The sequence below is a fragment of the Manis pentadactyla genome, chromosome 3, assembly GCF_030020395.1.
Source record: "Manis pentadactyla isolate mManPen7 chromosome 3, mManPen7.hap1, whole genome shotgun sequence".
Classification (NCBI taxonomy): Eukaryota; Metazoa; Chordata; class Mammalia; order Pholidota; family Manidae; genus Manis; species Manis pentadactyla.
The window spans coordinates 33,363,710-33,385,701 of NC_080021.1; the positions used below are offsets into that span (position 1 = coordinate 33,363,710).

General features: G+C 35.7%; 1 protein-coding gene across 2 annotated transcripts in view; it reads left to right on the plus strand.

Annotated features, from left to right (window-relative positions):
- RSPO2 (R-spondin 2) overlaps window positions 1-21,992 on the plus strand; it is a 141,864-nt gene that overhangs the window by 54,467 nt on the left and 65,405 nt on the right. For both annotated transcript variants that reach the window (XM_036876464.2, XM_036876465.2), the window contains one exon: window positions 14,902-15,090. In XM_036876464.2, coding sequence (XP_036732359.2) covers window positions 14,902-15,090 — 189 coding nt within the window. The remainder of the gene's footprint in view (window positions 1-14,901; window positions 15,091-21,992) is intronic.

A 21,992-nucleotide genomic window follows, 5' to 3' on the forward strand; every position in this document is an offset into this window, starting at 1 on the left:
AGAGTCATTCAAAGGCAGATTGTAGCATATTCTGTGTTTCTAAGTAAAAGGACTAAAGAAACAAACTAAATGTAATGCACAGTCTTTGGTTTCTGGATAGATGGAAAATCAGAACATTTTTTGAGATAGCTGCAGAAATAATGAATATAAATACCATATACTAGTAATATTTTGCTCACATTAAATTTCTGAGGTCTGACAATGATATTGTGATTATCTATGACAATGTCCTTATTTTTAGAAGGTGGATCCTAAAGAATTTCACATGAAGTATTATGATGTCTGCAGGTTATTTTCAAAGGGTTTACCAAAAATATGTATGTGTGTACTTGTATATCTTTATCTCTATAGATCTGTACGTATATAGAGACATAAGCATATATATATATAGATAGATAGATAGATCCATAGATAGATAAATAGAGAAATAGAGAAAGCAGGGGAATTATGATCATTTTAAATAATAAGGTTAGTTTTGACATGACTTATTCTTAGTGACTTACAAATAACAGGGTAAGTGTTTTATAAATGTTTTAAACTATAATAACAGGGTAAGTGTTTTATAAATGTTTTAAACTATAACCAACTCTGGTGTCCAAAAGCCTTTTCTGAAATTTGGAGGTTCTGAAGTTTTAGTTTTCCCAGGTTACTGAAATCAGACATTTATCCATCTCCTTTTTTAAAATTCTTCTTTCATTTCATTTTCATTTATCAATATTTTAAAAATACATAAAGATAGAATTCATTAGGATCTTCTTGCCTATCTTATATTTCAATATATTCTTAAGTCATGCTTAATTTTCTCTTTTCCTTTTGAAGATCTTTATTTTTAATACAAAACTGAAAGCAGAAAATAAGTTATATCACTTTGATCTAATATCTTCTAGCTTAATAATTGGGTTTAACTTTTTCACTTTGTTAATTTTGCCTTAAAAATTTTCCCATAAATCTCATGGAACATTAGCCTTCTTCACATTTCTTTTTTCTATTTTTCTCCTGCATCCTTTTTTTACATGTAGCTTAAAATATTTGAATTCATCAGAGAACTTCTTATGAAACCATATTGAATTCTGTAGAACATCACTCATTTTTTTCTTCTTTGGGACTATGTAAGTAGATTCTTGTTTTGAAAATATCTTCTTCACTCTATTCTAAATTAGAAACATTGGCTGCAAACCCAAATCTGTTTCCTTCCACACTTTAAAAAATGTATATTTTTAAAGGCTTTGATTATACTTCTAGGGTCACAGTGTCTAAAGTCTACTCTTTTTTTTTTTTTTTTGTAGATAATTATTTTTTATTGAAGGGTAGTTGACACACAGTATTACATTACATTAGTTTCAGGTGTACAACATAGTGATTCAACATTTATATACATAACAATTCTAGGTTCCAGCTATCACCATACCAAGCTGTTACAATATCTTGACTATATTCCTTATGCTATACATTACATCCCGGTTACTTATTTATTTTACCATTGGAAGTGTGTACTTTTTTTTTTTTGTGAGAGCATCTCTCATATTTATTGATCAAATGGTTGTTAACAACAATAAAATTCTGTATAGGGGAGTCAATGCTCAATGCACAATCATTAATCCACCCCAAGCCTAATTTTCATCAGTCTCCAATCTTCTGAGGCATAACAAACAAGTTCTTACATAGTGAATAAGTTACATAGTGAACAGTACAAGGGCAGTCATCACAGAAACTTTCAGTTTTGCTCATGCATTATGAACTATAAACAATCAGTTCAAATATGAATACTCATTTGATTTTTATACTTGATTTACATGTGGATACCACATTTCTCTCTCTTTATTATTATTATTTTTAATAAAATGCTGAAGTGGTAGGTAGATACAAGATAAAGGTAGAAAACATAGTTTAGTGTTGTAAGGGAGCAAATGTAGATGATCAGGTGTGTGCCTGTAGACTATGTGTTAATCCAAGCTAGACAAGGGCAATAAAACATCCACGGATGCAGAAGATTTCTCTCAGAACAGGGGGGGTGAGATTCTAAGCCTCACCTCTGTTGATCCCCAATTTCTCACCTGCTGACCCCCCTGCGACTGTGCCTGTCTTAGGTTGTTCCTCCCTTGAGGAATCTTACCCATCTCTGGCTAACCAGTCATCTTCCGGGGCCATACAGGGAAATGTAAAGTTGGTAAGTGAGAGAGAAGCCTTATTGTTTGAAATGGTTAGCTTTTTATTTCTTTGCATATTTATGCCCTGTAGCTTCTATGCCCAGCATTTGTCTTGAGTAAAGTCTACTCTTATAAACCCCATGGTACCAGCATAATTTCCATATTCTCAACAAATTCTTCCTTGTATCCAAGTTAAGAATTGAGTGGCTCCTGTTGTTTTTGCTGTTGAGTGAAAGAAAAATTGTCCGTAAGATAGGCCAAGATTTATGGACATGCTGAACTTCTTGTCTTTGCATTCCCCACCCTGTGCACATATATCTGTGAACACACTCTTCTCTCTTTTGCATGTATCTTCCTCCCATGGGCAAACTCCTACCTGTCTCTCCAAGAGCTAACTCGCATTACCACCTGTTTCTTAATTCTTCCAGAATAAATTAGATCTCTTTCCTCTCCTACCTCCAAGCACTTGGTAGCAAGCATATGCAATACAATCAAGTACAATTTAAATAGAAAATAATTTACAATTAAACACAATTTAAGCACCTTGAAGGACTCTCACTGAACAAGTTGAGGATAAGTTAAGCATTAAATGCAGTAAAAGCTTATAGTCTATTAAAAAAATTCCATGATTCCCTATTGATACAAACAAGCAGGCACACAAATGAGGGAGAAGGGACAGCTGTTTGTGACACTAGAATGCCCCTTGTAAGTGGAGAAGGAATGAGGGAGTTAGAAAATCACCTTTGATAATCATCAGAAAAATTTGATTTAGGCAAGAATCATCAATGGATGTCAAAGCTGGCATACAAAAGTTTGATGAAGAACAGGATTTTTAACAGTCTTACTATATCTTCTCTAAATTACTTATTGCAGAGGGAAAACTAGTCACTTTACAGTGTAGAAACCTGGCAGACACCATTTTAACCAAGTGATCAAACATCAAAATAAGGCAGCAAAATCCATCATGTGCTGCTGATGTGCACAAGAAAAGGAGATAATATTGCTTCATACATTATCCCAACAATGCATGACCAGTCACAAGGGACCATCAGACAAACCCAAACAGACGTTCTGTGAATTACTGACCTGTTCTCTTCCAAAATGTCAAGCTAATGACAGAGGAACTTTCCAGATTAAAGGAGATTAAAGGACATGAAAACCTAATATAATGCATAATCTTAGATGGGATTCTAGTGTAGAAAGAAAAATAGGAAGAACATCATTGGAATAATTGAATATGAGTATACATGGATTAGAAAATAATACTGTGTCAATGTGGCTGATGTAAGACAGTGTCCTTATTCTAGGAAATATATACTGAACACTGAAACATAAATAGATCAAAGAGCATAATGTCTGCATCTTACACTGAAATGGTTCATAAAAATAGTATATTGCATACGTTTGTATATACACACATAAACGCAGGTATGCATATTTATATCTATGTCTATGTGCACATCTATGGCTATAAACAGAAGCATATACCGAGAGTGACCAAATACTATTTAAGATTTTCCATTAATGGAAATGCAGTTTGCTAAGACTTGGAGGGAGTGGAGAAGAAGCATGGTCAGTGAGCAGTGGCAAATTGCTCTCCAAATCTGTCCAGAACCGAAGTTTCTTCTCTTTGTGTCAGTCAGTCCATACCTCCCCACTTAAACACATCTTTAAAGTCTAGTTTTGATCATTTGAATGGTGTACAGAGTCTTTCTAATTACGCAGGTATGCTTGCTGTGTTACTTCAAAGGCCCCTTGGCCAGGAAGGATCTGTCTTCAAAGACAGGAGAGTGGCCCATTTGCAGGAAATTGCATGGTTTGGGGTGATTTTTTTTTTCTTTGAACTTGTCAAATGGAGATCCTTATTTAAAAGCTTTGGCCTTTTGCTGTATGCACAAACAGTTAAGGACTTTCCCAGTATAATTCTGAGGATTCCCTAACTTCTGCTGGAAAAAACCTGTAACTCAGTTTTCCCCATTATCCTTTTGTTGTATCAGCATTTTTATTCTGAAGTGTTTTTGGGGATGACTTCTTAATTTGTTTTTTGGTGTATGAGACTTACTATAGTTCCAGTTATGTTAGGAAAGAACTAACAGAGTATTCTTAGTGACTGATCATCACAAGAAACTGATGACTTTGTTGTAGCTAACAAAGAGCAAAGGGGCAGTAAGCAGATTGCAAGGTGCAGCCTGACTGGAAGAAGTTCCCACAATTTTAATTATGGTGAAATACATTTTCCCCACTCAGTGCTGTACATTTATCTTTTAATGGGGAAATAAAAATTGTAGTGAAATCAGAGAACACAGATGAATTCAGATTTGTCACTAACAAACTATAGGACTTTGGAAAGGCTTCTTAAACTCTCTGATCTATTTATTACTTTGATAAACAGAAATTAAGAGTAATAAGCATTATTTTCAAAAAGTATGAAAGCCTATAGCTTGCAGTTTGTCATGTAGCATGTTCCCCAAAGTTAATTTTCTTTTTTCCCCTACTTTGACTTCCTTTTCATTTTGTCTTATTCTGAATAGACAGAACTTTCTTAGAATAAAAATGGTCAAGCATATAGATTTCCAATTGTGTCTTAAGGTATGGATTGCTGTGCAGCAAACTGACAAAGCATGTTACAATATATTGTTTATAGGTGTTAAATGCAGACAATTGATTTAAAAATTGAGAACTAAATCCCATGTAGGTCTGGAGGTTTAGTGGTGAATCATTCAAATTTTTGTTAATGTATGTGATATTTTACCAACAGTGACCTACATTGACTATAATGAAGCTTTCACTTTTTTTGAATCACAGTGTATTCCTGAATAATTTTTGCAAATGTTTGTCAACCCTAAGGGTTTGTTAGTGTGTTTTTCATTAAGACAACTTAAATTTTTAAAAATTACTTTTGTTTGAGAAATCTTTCTCTCTAGGACAGTGTGGCTAACAGAGTGTTTATTCTCAATTTTAAAACACAGTGGTATGACCTGTGGAAGTTTCCACATTTAAAACACATGGAGTCTTTAATCTGGTTAGTTGTGACACTGATTCTTCTTGAGAGCTGTGTTTATGACACCAAATAAGCCATCCAGTTTGCTTTCATTTATTGTTTTAAGGTTAAAATTATGTAATAAGTAGGAGTTAGCAAACTAGTTTCTGTTCTAGAAAGCAGGTGGTTGTAGGAGGGGTAGTTGAGTAACTTGCACACACTGGGGATAACATTGAATAGACTCCATCCTATATCTCTTCCCCTTTAAAAAACATTTTTTTTGGATGGGCAGAAGGGGGAGATTTTTCCTATAGGCAGGTGGCTAGATCAGGCACTATGGCACTTATGTTACAGTACTTAGGAAGTATTCAAAACGATTTTGAAGTAGCATTAGTATAAGTAGTATTTAAGTACTTTATGGAATCAAAATCTGTCTTTGTGAGCAATTTTTTTTTTACTATTTAAATAAATGGATTATCTCCTTGTATAAACATGGCACTCTGTGAGAATGGTGGTTTCACAATCTTTACAAATGTATATAATTAGATCTGCTCATGTTGGAGTCACCAATAGCCCAATAGTTTGTCAACATTTCATGGGATCTTTTAAGTATGTTGTGAAAGCCCAAGCCATCACCTGGCATGAATAATCTGTACTACACAGCACTTTGTAGCCACAGCTTACAGGATTGCTTGCCTTCTAATTTAAAGTTTACTTTTCTTTTGGCATCAGGGCAGTTCTATAGAGTAATTTTTTTCTCTCTTACATATTTGAGCAGGTGGCTTATTTTATACAATGTAAGATATAATTCTTGTTTCAAAAGCATCATAAATCTTTGGGAAAATGAGGAACCTCAAACCATCATATGTTTCTCTGATGTCATCACCTAACTAATGTTATTGGTGTTTAACAGTTGTCGAAGCTGAAGAACTGAATGATTCTGGTGGATTATTTTGCCTACTTTAATAGCTTAGCTTTGTGATGAGCATGTTCTGATCTGTAATGGTACATTTTATTCCCATTATCTGTCAGAATTAACATCTAGTACAGGAATATTTGTGTCAAGAGTTTGTGGGTAGGGGATAAGGAAATAATTCTTGTAGGGCTTGGTTTCCAATGTGTTAACTATAGGAAATACATCATTTGGGGAATTGTGTATGCTACATTGAGGGCTCATGATTCAAATTTTTCTATCAGGGTATCTACATAGCTACTTATTTTTTATATGTATGTTTTTACTTTGGGTATTAACAGCTATTTTACAAACATGTTTCTGGATAATTTCTAAATCCTATTTAATTCATTTGAATTCTTACGTTCTACTTCAACTGCTCACTCTGGCTGGAACACAACTAACTGTGGATAAGTGCATGGAATTGGCATGTCAAAGTGCTAATTTTAGGATTCCTTGAGCTTCTCTGTGTGGTGAGCCCTGAGGATCAGGACCTTATGGATACTGTTTTTTTGTTTTTTTTTTTAAAAAAGGGCACTTGAGTACCTTGCATTATGATTGTGCATTCAGAAGGTCTTTTAGTAAATCTATGACTCCCGCCACTAGATGTGCAGCCCACACCTGCTTCAGCTGCATGTATTTTGGGTGAAATATGTTGAAGGGATGCTGCTCTGTCTCAAGATAAAATGTGCTGAGCCAAAACTGTTTTTCCTCTGATGCCTGCAGTGGTTGTTTTCTCTGGTACAGCTTTCCCCTCTCCTCCAGTGCTGGCAGACTGTCTTGAATGTTGTCCATGATTTGTTAAGTTAGAACATGTTTATCATGTTCTGGATAGGTTTGTTGTGCCCTCAAACAGACCCATGCAAGACTCCATCGACATTGATTTTGCAGCCTTATCTTGGTTCACCACCTCCCGTGACCTGTAGTTATTGAGTATTCTGGGCTTCCTTGGGACATTTTAGTGAGGTCCGACTTGAAGCATGCACCACACACCTCGCAGAGGCTTTCTGCTTCCCTGTGCTGTGCAATGAATATCCTGTCCAGTGAACCACACCGTGGCCATAGTTAATTGTGGTTGTAGATATACTCCTGAAGTGCCAGTCTATGGTGATTATGGCCCAAATGCTGCAGGCATTGGAGAGTATTGGGAACTTATAATTGTGGTCATTGTTTTCATTAAAAAAAAAAAGATATTAGCACTTCATGTGTTAAAATAAGTCTATGACTCTATTTAATTATCTCCTTCCGTATTTTAAAATCTCTTGGTAGCTTTGAGTCTTTGTACAGTGAGATACATACTTAGGAGAAGCAAAATCATCTGATTAATGACCTCTAATCCTGATGTCCTTAAGAACATTCATTTCTAGAGATGATTTCCACATTTTGGGGGTTATAAGCTTTTAGAAATATTATTTTCCCAAGGAATACATCTAGAGATAAGGATATAGCTGGTTTTTCATTCCTAATTGACATATTTTAGGTGGATAAAATGGTATTATCAAATAATAGGCACTCAACTAGTAAGGATTTCTCAAAGCTAGCACTCTGAGAAGGTAAAGTTTTATAAGACTTTTCCCTAAATTATTGTTATGTATTAGAAAACTCATATCAAAAGATAAAAAGATTCTGAGAAATGTGACTTAATCTATGGGTTCTGAAGTTTAGAATTTTTGGTATGTTTGCCGTTTATTATTCTCAAACATTTTTCTAGATTAAGTACATGTTAATTTAACCTTTCTAAAACTTTAATGAGCACTTATAAATTTATCTCTAAGCTTTATTAACATTTAATTTTTAACATCTATTTTTTGCCTAGGGCATATTGATTATAATGGTGAATATATGGTATGTTAAAATTTGTTGTCTTCACATCAGTTTTGTGATGCTGTTTTCTATAAATATTTACATTTTAATGTAAAACTAAGCAAAGTATCCTAAATCGGGCATTTCTCATTTTGGTCAAATCTTGTGTGGCTCCTTAATTCATGAACTTGATTGCTTAGGTAAGTTTGAGGCTGATGGTACACGTGACCACAGGTTTCCATCCCAGTGTTGCCAAGCTCTCGTGGGAGGATCTGTGCCCAGCTTGATTTGTATAAGATCCCACAGGCAAATTCCCTGTTATTGGTTTTTTGTTTTTAAATATATATCTTGAATTTGGGATTGGGTGAGATAAGTCTTAGCAATTTTATAATAAACTTGATTGATGGAGTTAATACTAACTGTTCATTAAAAAAAAAAATCTGTTGAACTAACAATGTTATTTAACCAGCAAGTATGGAGTGAGGCTAAGATGCCAGCAGTTCATTGTTCAGTCCCATTATTTTTCAGAATTAGAAATCTGTACCCTTTGTCAGAAATGGATGCCTTCACCTAGAAGGAATTTAGATTTCTTCTTGCTTGCCAAGGGCTAACTCCAGAAGCAGGGAGCACTTTAAAAGTGTTAGGAGTGTATTAGGAACAGATGGACGTTCAACGCCTACATAAAATGCTCTGTGGGGTAAAATGTGAATGACTGGATTTGATTTAACAAATGATCACACTTGAAATACCAGGATGTCTAAAAAACCAAATGTACTTTGCAATTTAAGAGGAATACAAATCAAATAATTGGAATTAAACAGTATAAGCAAACTCTTTATTCTTTTCTTTCTTGATAGACTTCCTAGTAATATAGATGATGGTGCCTATTTTCTGTATCATAGTTTTTCTTGTTTCTTATATCTGTATATTCCTTCCCCCATCACAGAGACATGTGTGGATTTGTGTTAATACCACTGTCTAATTCCTTTCTGAGGATCTTTAACATTTTCTGTGATATATTTATATATTTTATCTTTATAATTTTGGATGGACTTAGATTTAGTGAAGTGTTTTAGTTGGAATGATGAGGCTCTGGATCTCAGCAGGCTTTAGAGTTGGAAAAGTTGAGGCTTACAGTGAGAATAAATAAACATGGTCATCAAAGCTGGGAATTAAGATCTGTTTATTCACCTGTGCACTTGAATTAAATCTCATAGCAATAGGCAGAGCCATTTGACTTATTAAGATCCTGAAAAAATAAATTACTTCTAGTTATGTTTAAAGGCCTATTTTAGCTTTTTTGCTTGGTTTTAATACAGAGGTTGATGTAGTCACCATATAATGCATGATGAAATTCTTGTTGACTTATACTGTTGATTTACATTTTTATGTAAAAGTGTACATATTTACAATGTGAGGCTACTGGGATAGTTGACACTGAACAGTGGCTAATTAAACTGAAATGTTGTGCTTTGGGGCATGAAGCTTCAAACTGCAAAAATTACATGTGACCTTGTCCTTTGGTATTGAGGGGTACTATTAATGACTAAAGAAAATTGGGGTAAGGGGAGAAGAGAGCACTTAGGTTGGGTGTGGCTCACATCACTTTTGCTTTAAGAGAATTCCTCCTTTGTAGGGCTATAAAGATAACTAAGATATGGACTCAGGTAAGTATTCCCTAATTCATTTTCATTAAGTTAGTCAAGGTTCAAGTAAATAAAGCAATGCTTTTAATGATTTAAAGAATATCTTTAAAAAGGTAGGGAGCACAGTCTGTTGACTCTGAAATTTTTGGAGTCAAGATGAAAGTTTGACTTCTGATACATAAAGACAAAACAAAACAAAAAGCCTTTGATTTATGTTGATTCTCTTAGTTCTGTAATTCTCTTTCCTCCCTACTCCTTACTATGGAGTGTGATGTATGGTGATAAAGAACTCTTGGCTTAACTTTTGAACTAAAAGTGAGTATAGCTTCAGCTTCAGTCTGTGATGACAGAGAAACTTCTCCTGAAACCATTCTGTGCTGTATGTAAATCTTCCAAATTCTCTTTTTACTTAAGCTAAGTTGCGATTTGGCTGACCTTGATATTGTCTTTTCAAATCTGTAGCTAAACTGAAAAGCAGAAGGCAGCCAGGAAACTACTCTCAGGAAACTTGCTGCAGAAACCTCTGCAAGGTGGGCTGCCTTTGATGCAGCTCCAGCCAGCAGCCCCAGCCCTTGTGTCAGTCACCCAGTTCACAATAGAGTCATGATAAATTGCTTCTCCAAATATCATCCCATAGAGTCTTTGTGCTCAAGGTGGTTTATGTTTTTAGGCAACCCTGTAAATTTACATGAATTGGGGTCCCCTAGTCACTACCTTCTCTCCCCAAACCACTTCATCCATCAAACAGCCGCTGAATTTCCGAGTCCTGGTCTTCTCGTCCAGCTTTTGAACCCTACCCATTCCACTCCAAATTTTTACCCCTTTCTTACACAGAGAAGTTGAGCTGTTTCCCAGTTTTTGAAACTTACACAGTCATTCCTTACATCCTGCTCAGGACACTAGTAACATCAGAATAAAACCTCTTCAGAAGGCAGCTGGGGAAATTAAAAATAGTATTGGCTTATTTTCAGTCAGTTGTGTGAAAATGCTTTGTGAATCATAATTATCTCATTAGAGGAAGGTGTAACTGGAATCCTCTTAGGAGCATAAAAGCAGGGAAACTGACCCAACACCAGAATGTAGCATGAAGTAGAGAGAGTGCACATAGGGTTGGAGTACCATTGACTGTCTAAGTGAGAAGTAATAAGGACCTGAGTTATAAGAAGGTACTGCACATCGTAAGAGCAAAGTTGGAATAAAGTCTGTAGGAGGAGGTATCGCCAGGGAAGCTAGAAGAGGAAGACAACTTTCTGCAGTGACCCAGGCCACAGTAGTTGTAAGAACCAGAAACTGAAAATGAGGCTTTGAAGTGAGGATTAGAAAACTGGTTGGGGTCTGCAGAAAAGTATGTTGGGGACAATTGGATCAGGGGCTGGGTTGTAAGAGAGGCAGCAGATAAAACTGACATGTCCAGGAAATATGAGAGTGATATTGGTCTGGTTCGTGGCTATGAAAAGATGCTCACAACTTGACTAAAATTGAGGAAGATATGATATCGCATGCATTGTATGATCACAGTTACGAGAAATACAAATATATATATATATATATTACATATAGGCATACACATATGGGAAGTTGTTAGCCAGAATTTTGTTAGGAATTATATCTGAGAGGTGATTTTTCATCTGAATGGATTCTCTTTTCCTGCCACAATTGCAGATTTAAGGCAGTGAGGTAGTGAATAAGAAATTATTTAGGAAGCATAGATAGGTTGGCAAGCAAGAGAATGTCTATTAAATAGATTTAATATGCAGATAAAAGCAGTTGAATGGTGGATAGAATAAAGTCCTGGAATGGGTGGGAAGAAGATCCTGATGGCCAATTTGAAGAGCTGTCTTAGCCCTGATTTCTGGTCCTGAGGGTCTTGCTGGGTCTTGGGCCCCTTTGAATGGTAGGGTAAGTCATTGCTTTGGGATGTCTCTCAAAGAAAGGCTCTAACATAAATCAGGGTCATGGGCACCCAAGAGAAGCAAGGAGCTAAAACCTATATAGATTAGCTACAAGTGACGGTAGATACACTGCATGTTGAACCATCATTAGTAAAGGAAGGGTGTGGTATACAGTATACTTTGTTATATAGCTGCTAGCCTGAATACGTATTGCTTGACATTAGTTTCATATGCAATAAAGATTACATGTAGGGCAAACAAGATGTTGTCTCAAAGCTGAAAGTTTCAATAATTGATGAGTTTTCTATTGCTTCTCTTATTTCTTTTGTGGGTTATCCCAGTAAAATGAAGTCAGCGTGACCTTATATATCTTGTTATATTTATGACCTCACTTGGAAAAGTGATAACTAAGAATGACATGGATTTTTTATTTTTTAGAAATTTTCCTAGGATTTCAGATTGTATCTTTTCTAAATTTTATACAAAGACTAAAAACAGTATTTTGTTTCTTTTCTTTTAAATTGACTTTCTTATCACTAGCTTCATAAGTGAAAAAAACTTCATAAGCTTCATATATAAATTTTCAGATGATATTTTAACATTTATTTAGTACTGTCACCCCTGTCCCACCCTGGTCCCTACACTAAGATTTTTCAGTTGTTTAAAAAAAAAACCCATAAAAGTAGAGAATGTCTTATGGGTAAGCATCCAATATAATTTCTAGAATCTTCAAGAGATGTAATTTTAAGTAACAGCATTTTCCCAAAGTTAGTGTATGGCCTTCTTATTGCTATAAAAAAATTGAGGTATAATCTACTTATAAAGATACATTACAGGTCTGAAATCTACAGTTTGAGTTTTGCAAATATGTACATTGTGCAACCAATATCCAATCAAATTAATACAGTCCATCCCTCCTGTAGTGGTTAAATAGTCTTTCTTCTCCACCCCCACCCACTCATGTCCACCTGGAACCTCAGAATGTAACCTTATTTAAAAAGAGGGGTTTTGCAAATATAATTAAGGTAAGGATGGATATGAGACCATACTGGATGAAGATGGGCCCCAAATCCAATGAAAGTGTCTCTATAAGAGACAGGAGAGGAGGACACACAGAGATACCCAAAGAAGGCCATGTGAGGATGGAGTCAGAGAGGGAAGTTGGGTGGTCACAAGCCAAGGAATGAATGCCTGGAGCCACCAGAGGCGGCAAGGAAGAGTTCTTCCCAGGGCCTTCTGAAAAGGCGTGGTCCTGCCGACGCCGTGACTTCAGACTCCTAGAACTGAGAGAATTAATTCCTGATGTTTAAGTAACTACATTGTGGTAATTTGTAGAGGCAGCGCTAGGAAAGTAATAAAACTACCAAAAATGCCATTCTACCTTTTTCTTGTCAGTCCCAAACTCTACTAGGCACTTAGAGTTCTAATTCTTATCACCATAGATAAATTTTACTCATCCTTGACCTCTATATGAAGAGAATTATACAGAACACGCTCTTTTTTGGGGGAGGTGGGAGGTCTGTCTTCCTTTGCTCAACATAATGTTTATGAGTTTCATTCATGTTTGCATATCAGTACTTTAATCCTTTTCATCCTTATAGTATACCTCAATTCATTCATTCCCCTGTTCACAGATTCTGAGTTCTTACCTCCTACCTGTATTTTATACATTTATGTCTGATCGTTTCTGTTACTGGTTTAGAAGTTATATATTACTGTTTTTGTAGTTGCTAGAGCAAGTACATTTAACTTAACAAAGTTTAATTTATGTTGGTCTTCCTCACTCAAAATACAAGACATCAAATGCTTTGAATTTGTTTTCCCTCCCCAAGTCTTCCATGTTACTGCTGTGAGTATAAAATATGTATTACTTTAAAACCTTGAAAATCATTATTTTATTAAACTGATACTTTTATAGAAATGCCCCTGTATTTAATCTCAATTGATGTAATCGCTATTGCTTATTACATCCTATTTCCTTCTGGGTTCCATTTCATTTTCTCCAATATACACAGTTTATTCTTTCAGTGAGTGTTTTTGATCATTAAGTTCCTTGCCTTTATTTTGGCTGGAAATATATTGTTATTTTGCCCTCATTCTTAAACTATCATTGAATTGCTCACAGAGATACAGGCTGATAATTTTTCCTAAGCATGCTGCAGATAATATTATACTATCTAATACTAACTGTTTCTGTTCAAAAGTCTACTGGAAGTCAAATTTTTAGTCCTTTGCATGTAATTTGTTTCTCTCTGGTTTGACTTCATTCCTTAATATAAATATGCTGTTTCAGATGCAGACCTGTTTTTACTGATTAGTTCAGTAATTAGTTCTCTGAATTTTTCATCTAAGAATTCATGTCTTTTGTTAAATCTGGAAACTGATTAGCCATCATCTCTTTAAATATTATGTTTTATTCATTCTATTCTTTTATTCTATAACACCTAATAATGATGTATTGGAACTTTCTCATTTTTTTTCTTACATTCTTCTTACCATTTTCACACTTTCTTTTTTATCTTCTGCTACCATTCTTTAAACCTGTTTTCCAGTAAAGTCCCTCTCTTCTAGTCTATCATTCAATTTGTCCATAGAGTTGTTTTCAGTCTTAAAATTTTCATTTCTAATTTGCACATTCTTTATATGATATTGCTTCTTCCTCTGTGATTTCTAGTCTTTTTTTATCTTTTCAAATAATCTAAAAATACTAATTTTAAAGTCTCTTTCAAGTTGTTCTGTTACTTCTGATTTTTTAGGTGTGAAATCTCTCTCTCTCTCTCTGAGACCAATGACTTCCTCATGGAATTTTGCTTGTACATGTGATTTGTTCATTTATATGTTAAGGTTGTTTTCCATGAAAACTCCAGTTTTCAGGATCGAGAAAATTTCTGCAGGGTAGTTTCATATTTTTGCTTTGTGGGTTTTCCTGGATCTGGACAAATTTTTACGTTAGCCTCTTGACTTAGGGACACCATACTACATTGCTAATTTGAACTTGGATCCCAAACTTGGATGTCCTGCAGATTTGGGGTTCTTTCTCATGGCCTATATTTTCTCTCTGCTGTGCTCACCTCATCTATGTACTTAACTTAGGGTTGGAATCTTCTCTGATGAGCGGGGGGGGCTTCTAGTACTCCACTCACGGGCAAACAGGTCTCACAACTCTAGTCTACAGAGAGAGACCGAGTGTCACCTCTTCACATGCATTATTTATTGGCGTGGATTTCAGGCCCTGCCATGAGGGCTGCCTCCACCTGGTCTGACATCTCCATGGACCTTCAGTTTCAGCTTTCAGCCTCAACTCTGCCGCTGAGTTTAGGATTGGTTGTGTATTAGCCATTTCGGGTGGGGGTGGGGGTTTAGTTTTGTATTTCTATGTGATTAGTGTGGGAGGACAGGAGACACTTGTTTCTCAGTGTGCTGTATTGGCTAGAGGTCTGATCTTACTCATAATTGAACATGTTTTTTTTTTCCTTTACAGCTAGTTATGTATCAAATCCCATTTGCAAGGGTTGCTTGTCTTGTTCAAAGGACAACGGGTGCAGCCGATGTCAACAAAAGCTGTTCTTCTTTCTTCGAAGAGAAGGCATGCGCCAGTATGGAGAGTGCCTGCACTCCTGCCCATCAGGGTACTATGGACACAGAGCCCCGGATATGAACAGATGTGCAAGTGAGCAGTTGACTTTTCTACCCTAGTTTACTGTTTATGCAACTTAGGGGGGCTAAGTTGAAAATTTTGGCTGAAAAAAAGTATTTTTAATATGCAACAGAAATAGTCTAAGCTTAAACAAAAGAATTGAGTAGAATGGGATAAAAACACTTTATCTTTTGTGGAGAAGTATATTGTGTGTGCACATGTACACACACACATACACACACTTTTTTTAGGTTACCTAAGAATTTTTTTCACAAATTTTTCTCAAAGTTTTTGGCAGGTCTTTATAAGGTATACTTAGAACTTACAAAAAAGAGAGCAGTTTAAATAGGTTTATACTGGGAACATTCTCCCCAGTTTTACCACAATGTCCGTAGGTTCTCTTTCCTTTATTACCTGAGTTTGTAATACCTGATTTAGTCTAATCTGTAATTTAATATCTGAATTTTATGGTTCTGTAAAGCACCATTACTAATAGAAGATGTAACTACAATATTTAGTTTACTTCAGGGTATTTTGAATTCTAAGTTTAACAACAAAAAAGGTTATTAAGAAATGGCATCCTGTAGATATAAATTTTTATCTTTCAATACAAAAATCACTTATAGAATGATTCTCAACTTCTAGGTAAACGGGAGGAATTGGAGTTAAAAAAAAATAAAAGAGATACCAAAGGAATATGTCTTTATTTAAGGAGTTCAAATTTTAGGGGACAGAGTGGATAAGGAAAGGGGGCACGTGTAGTGAAATAACAGTGGTTAAAAAGTTTAATCATAACTCAGAATGCTAAGGCAACCAGTGCATTATGGGAGTGACTTTTCTCCTATTAACAAATTATGTGTACATGGCTATTAAGTCAGCCAAGGTTTTTAGGCGAGAAGAGGGTTTGAAGTGTATTATCCAAGGACAATATTATTTTGGAAGGAGGCTTAACTAGTAGAGGGAGTTTAAATAGATTCTAGCTGGATATTTCATTTCCTTAGTTCCTGTGCATTAAGTGTTCTCTGTACCCTCAAATCACTGTGACAGGCAAATATGTCCCCCAAACATTTCCAAATGCTTGCGAGGGGAAGCAGTATTATTCCTGGATGAGAACGATGAGCAATGTGGGCTTGGTGGGAGGTATGGCTGGGACTGAGGATGGAAGGTGAGGCTTGGGTGTAATTGATGAAGGTCTTGATTGCCATGCTAAGAAATCTGGAAATTTTCTGAAGGTTTTGAACAAGGAGTAGACTAAAGAGATTGCTTTATTTAAAATAATACTACCAGAAATGAGGGAGATGAGTAGGAGAAGGGTAGAAAGTAGAGGAAATCTATTCTAATAATTGCAGATTAGAAGTCCTGATAAAAGGTTTATGGGTAATGAATTCCAGAGAAATTTAAAACAGATTCAATGGGACATCAGAACTAATTGCAGAGAGTGAACAGAGAAAATTGAATCTGATCTTAGGTTTCTAGCTAAGGTGACTGGGTAAATAGCTTTGCCATTAGCAGAGATAGAAATATATCGGCTTAGAGGAAATTTGGATCTAATTCCATTTCATGGAATTGTTTAGATTAATACCTAGAGGAACAAAAGTCCCAAGAAGTATCAAACAGACTGCTTATTTTTGCAGATATATACCTTGTTCTTAAGTTGTATGATTTGGACTGCCTAGTAATTTGTCTCTCATTCTTTTTGAACTTCCATAGAATGATGGGTCCACATTGGAATGGATTCCTGTGCAGATTGCTGTAGACCATCTATGGGGGAGATTTGAGTCATGAATATTTTTCATTCCCGACTTTCAATACATAAAGAAGATGAGGCAAGAGTAGATGGCTCCAGGCACTTATTCCATGTTCTAAGGCTAGCATTATACATACTATGTATGGATGATAGGCTGACCACATAATGTGTTACTCAACCTGGGACACTGGGGAGTGAAGGGGCTGCCAATAATAACTATACAGGGTTGCTGGTGTAAACCAGAACAATGCCAGGCAAACTGGTAAGGATAGTTACCTCAGCAATGCCTAATAGTGTATCAAAAGGGTATTCCTTAGAGAGATACTCACAGGCAGGGGTGAATAACAAGCACATTTTAGCTACGTTGATCCATTTTCTCAGAAATAGAGCAGTGACTGTAAATCAGCCCTGGAAAGAGAATCTACATGTGAAAATAGGTTTGCTATGGTTATACTTTCTGTAAGTGAATACAATCAATGTTGTAGTTTACTGACCTAAAGGAAATCATTATTCATCTGGTACTAGTGGGAAATACTTGATAACAAGACTCCTGTGAAGCAAAGTGAAAGTGGAAAATTATTTCTTAATGACTCTGAATGACCATGGTTCTTTCATACTAAATATTTTCTTTTTATAATAGAAATAGAATTGCATATATTCTATTGTTGTTTATATACTATTCAGAAGATGAGATAGATTTGAATTGGAAAAGTTGTCGCAGTCTTAGAATTTGAACTCATACTCACTTTTTATTGAGATCATTGCTCTAAAGAAAATTATACTTCAACAATAGCTTAAAAAAATCCTGCAAGTGAAACCTACTCATGTTTCCTAATTACTAGACTAAGATTCCAGTTGCAAAGCAAAATCTTTCTTCTGAAGAAAGACTTACTCTGAAATGTTGGCTGAGGTTGGCTTTTGGTACATACTGTGTAGAACTTATAAAATTCAAACAGGCTTATAAAAACCAATAGTCATTTTAGCCATACCATAAAAAATGTACATACATACACTAATGAATATATATACATATATTCATTAGTGTATGTATGTGTATGTATGTGTGTGTGTGTGTGTGTATATATATATATATATATATATAACTAGAGAGAGATAAATACATAGATAAATCTAATGTATGGTACAAGAAGGCAAGATTGGGATTCTTACTGATGTGCATTTATTGACCACCTATGATATGCTAGCTTTTGTATTGGATACCTAGAGAGACAGTGAGTAATAATTAGTTTCTGTCTTGAGTTACTTTGAGTATAGTATATTTGATAGTGCAGTGGTTCTCCACTAGGGCAATTTTTCACCTTAAGGGATGTACATAATGTTTGGACATTTTTGGTTATTACTGCTAGAGGGAGCTATGCTATCTAGTAGACAGAGGCCATGCATGCTGCCAAACATGCTAAAATGGACAGGACAACCTCCTGCAATGAACAGTTATCTGGCTCCAAGTGTGTTGAGGTTGAGAAACACTGATCTAGTGGAAGAGAGACAAATAATCAATTCAGTTTCCATGTGCTTCTGAATCTCCCCTCCTCTGACTGCCTTCCATGCCTCCCCTACTTCCTCATAACCTGCTCCTCCTTTTTCTCTAAATTCTCATTATTTTATGCATTCTGGCACACAGTATTCTAATTTATAATTGTGTCTTGGTATCATAGAATTGAATGTATTCTCTTTAGATGTTGTTGATATAGGTTCTGACAAAAAATTTGGATTGAAGTATAGCTTCCACATGAATAGAAGCATTGTGAATCACTATTTTGGGCCATATTTTGAAAGGAAGAGAAGGAGGGTGTTTGTTGGGCAGGAGAGGGATCATGGTGAGTACTCAGGTAGAGAAAACCCTTCCGATGGTTCTGTCCACAGCTGGCCCCTAAGATGGACATCAGTCAGGTGCCCTAATATACTCTTTGATGATGGGTGAACCTCATATTCTCTGAGTTCCAGCATCCTCATCTGTGAAAATTAGGGGTGGCTATGGGGTCATTGCTTTAATATATTGTGATTCTACAAATGCCTCCAGAAATTCCTTCAGCTATTCCAGACCTGAATAGCTAACAATTCAAATCCCTGATGGAACTGGCTTTTCCAATATTCTCTCAACAATCCTCTGATAGGTAAACATTTACATTTTACCATTGAAAAGACAAGTTCAGAGAGATTCAGAAACTTACCCAAGGACACACAGTGTGAAGCAGAGCTACGAATGGGATCCAGGGTTGTCTCTGACTCTAATGCCCAGTTTTTAAAATCAGACCATGGTACTTCTCTTGGAGAAGGCAAAATAACAAAAAAGTACATTATTGGATAAGTTTTTTTATAATCCTATACTGGGGAGCAGGTAGGCCCTCACTTTTAATTGTCACTCATTGGAAGGGGAATTCTCTTGAGCTGATTTCTTCCCCAAAGAGGGATATTGCCTTATGGGTCATTTTACAGAAGGCATTCACTTGATTAACACGTCACTGCCCATTGGGGAGAGCTGATGGGCCTAAGTGGCTTTACACCATTATGAAAGAACTTACTGTTATTACCAGCAAGTTGATAACAGGCCATAACTTGATAAGGTTAAGGAATAGTTCCTTATAGGGACTGTGAGAATGGCCCTGATGTTCCCCTATCAGAAGATAATTGAGATCTTGTTATCTCCTGAGACTCTTCATTCTGCTGAGATGCTTTCTTCTCAAGAAATCCCATCTCTGCAAGACAGCTGGATATTTCAATTCATCTGCAATAGAGATAAAACAAAAAATTGTCAGTTGATTTTAGTTTTAGGGGATTATATCCAAGCTTGGTCCAATCATGGCCACAGTTCAGCTGACTGAGGTCCGCTAGTAAAGAGCATCTAATAGGTGCTTGATACATATGAATTCAATGTTTGAAGTATCCTAGGTGCTTGGGGTCTCCAAGTAGGAGGGAGGGCTTAGTAATACTAGCTGCCCTTCTGTGAAAAATACCATATGCTATTCCTAGTCATGAATACTTATTTAACACTTTATTTTTGACTAAATCCTTTTAACAGCTTATGCAGTAGATATACGACTGTGAGAAGGAAGTAAACTGAGGCCTGGAGAAGTTAAATAGCTCATTCAAAGTATGTAGCAGAGTTGATACTGGAGTGTGTGGCTCATGACAACCCATGTTCTTTGTTACTTTGTATGTTTCCTGGAATTCTTTTCAGTTTGCTCTAGAGGGATTGCTTTATAAATTTGTGGAACAGATAGCCTAATATTGAAACTATTTTTAAATGTAATGAAGACAGTCTTATTAACTACTTTTAGTACTTAAAATCATATAAAGGTAAAGAAATTCATTTCTTGATAAGATGCTAAAATATAATTATTTAGAAAGGTAGTAGTACAATGGAGCCACCAGGTAGGCCACTATTTATCATGTGACTCCTTTTCAATTCCTTATTATTGTTTTAGTGAGCGAGCACAGATGATAATGAGGATAACTGGTTGATTCCTTTCTATTATTTCATAGGTTATGATATAACCTATTTCCTATCTCTTAATTTTGTAGATGGAGTTCAGGTAAAGATAAGCAGTAGCTTATTGTGTTGTACCAAATAAAACAAGTAATAAAAGCATATTTCAAATAGCTCTTAAAGAAGAGGGTGTTTTGTTCAAATAACAAATACTTTCATTGATCAAATAGTGTGTGTGTGTGTGTGTGTGTGCATGCATGTATGTGCATGCATTTCCACAACCTTGTAAAGCAGGTGTGCAAAGTATAAAAGTTCCCTTAAGCTAATACAAAATTATACACATAGATCTGGAAGAGACCTAATTGATTCTCTCCTATCCTCTCATTCTCCCACTAACAAATGTGCATATTGGAGTTTATAAATTAAGTACTTTCCCAAAGCTACACAATTAGTCAGTGGCAGGGTAACCTTAGTATCTGAGATAATGACTTCAGTGGAATATTCTTTTCATTATACTGTCCCTTAAAAAGTGATAAAAAAAATCAAACCATTATACACAATTACAAACCTGAGTACTAGAAAAAAATCTGTTTCCTTGACTTTTTTCTTGACTGGTCAGTTTGTTTTAAACTCCAACTAGGATCTCAAGACATTAGAATTTATCTTCTAAAGAGAAATCAACTTGTAGTAAATCATATCTTCAAAAAAAAAAACACTGGATTGGAAGGGACTGTGGGCTCTGATTTGAGCTCCAACAGTAACTAGATTTGCAAGCTTACACAAATTACATAAAACAGTCTGGAGTAATAACGCCTGGTAATAATAGCTCTCATGAGTCTATACAGAAACGCTCAATAAGAGAATAATATCTGCTCTTGGTAGTTACCTTTTTAATATTGATCTCTTTGTAACTGTTTATGTATTTTAAGTCTGGTTTCTGCAGTGCTCAATCTCTCCCTCCAAACCTCATCTTTATTTGGTTTATAGTTAAGGAATATGCATCCTTTTTGTTTATTAAAGAAAGACAAAAAAATGATACATAAGAGCCTCGATGAGGAATATAATAAATAGGTGCGTAATTTGAAAATGGAGCATATTATCTAAAGTATTTCTGTTTGTACCAAAATCAAATCATGCTATTTCATTAAAATTACAAGGTGTTCACTGTTTCAGCATTTATTCTAAATGGATAAAATTTAATATTTATGAGTCTTTCAACAGCTATGTCTCTCATCATCTGTCATGTCAAGCACCCAGACCCTGTGAACACAGAATAGGATTAGACATGCTCCGTTTCCCTCACCGGGTCTCCGGTTAATGCGATGTGGAGGGATTATGATGAACATAGTAACAACTAATGGGAAGAGAACTGTGACAAGTATCTGGGTGCTAGGAGGTCACAGGAAACTCCAGCATGGTTAGGGTAAAAGTTATACATGGTGATGAGGCCAGGGAAGTAGATGGATATGCCTAGCAAGAAGGAACTTGTATTTGGAAATCAAGAATTTGAGCTGATTCTGGAAGTAAAGGGCTTTTGAAAGATCACATTGGACCTCATGCAGCTGCAACAGAGTATCTTAGTTTGGTCTCTGTGATCTGTAGCACTGCTGGTTGTGGCTAAGACATCAAGGATTTAAGAATAAATAGATACTATGTCAGATCAGAGACACTGTGAACAGCTTCATAATGGTTATTCACCTGCATACTGCAGGGTTTAATACCCTGGTCCACGGCAGCAAT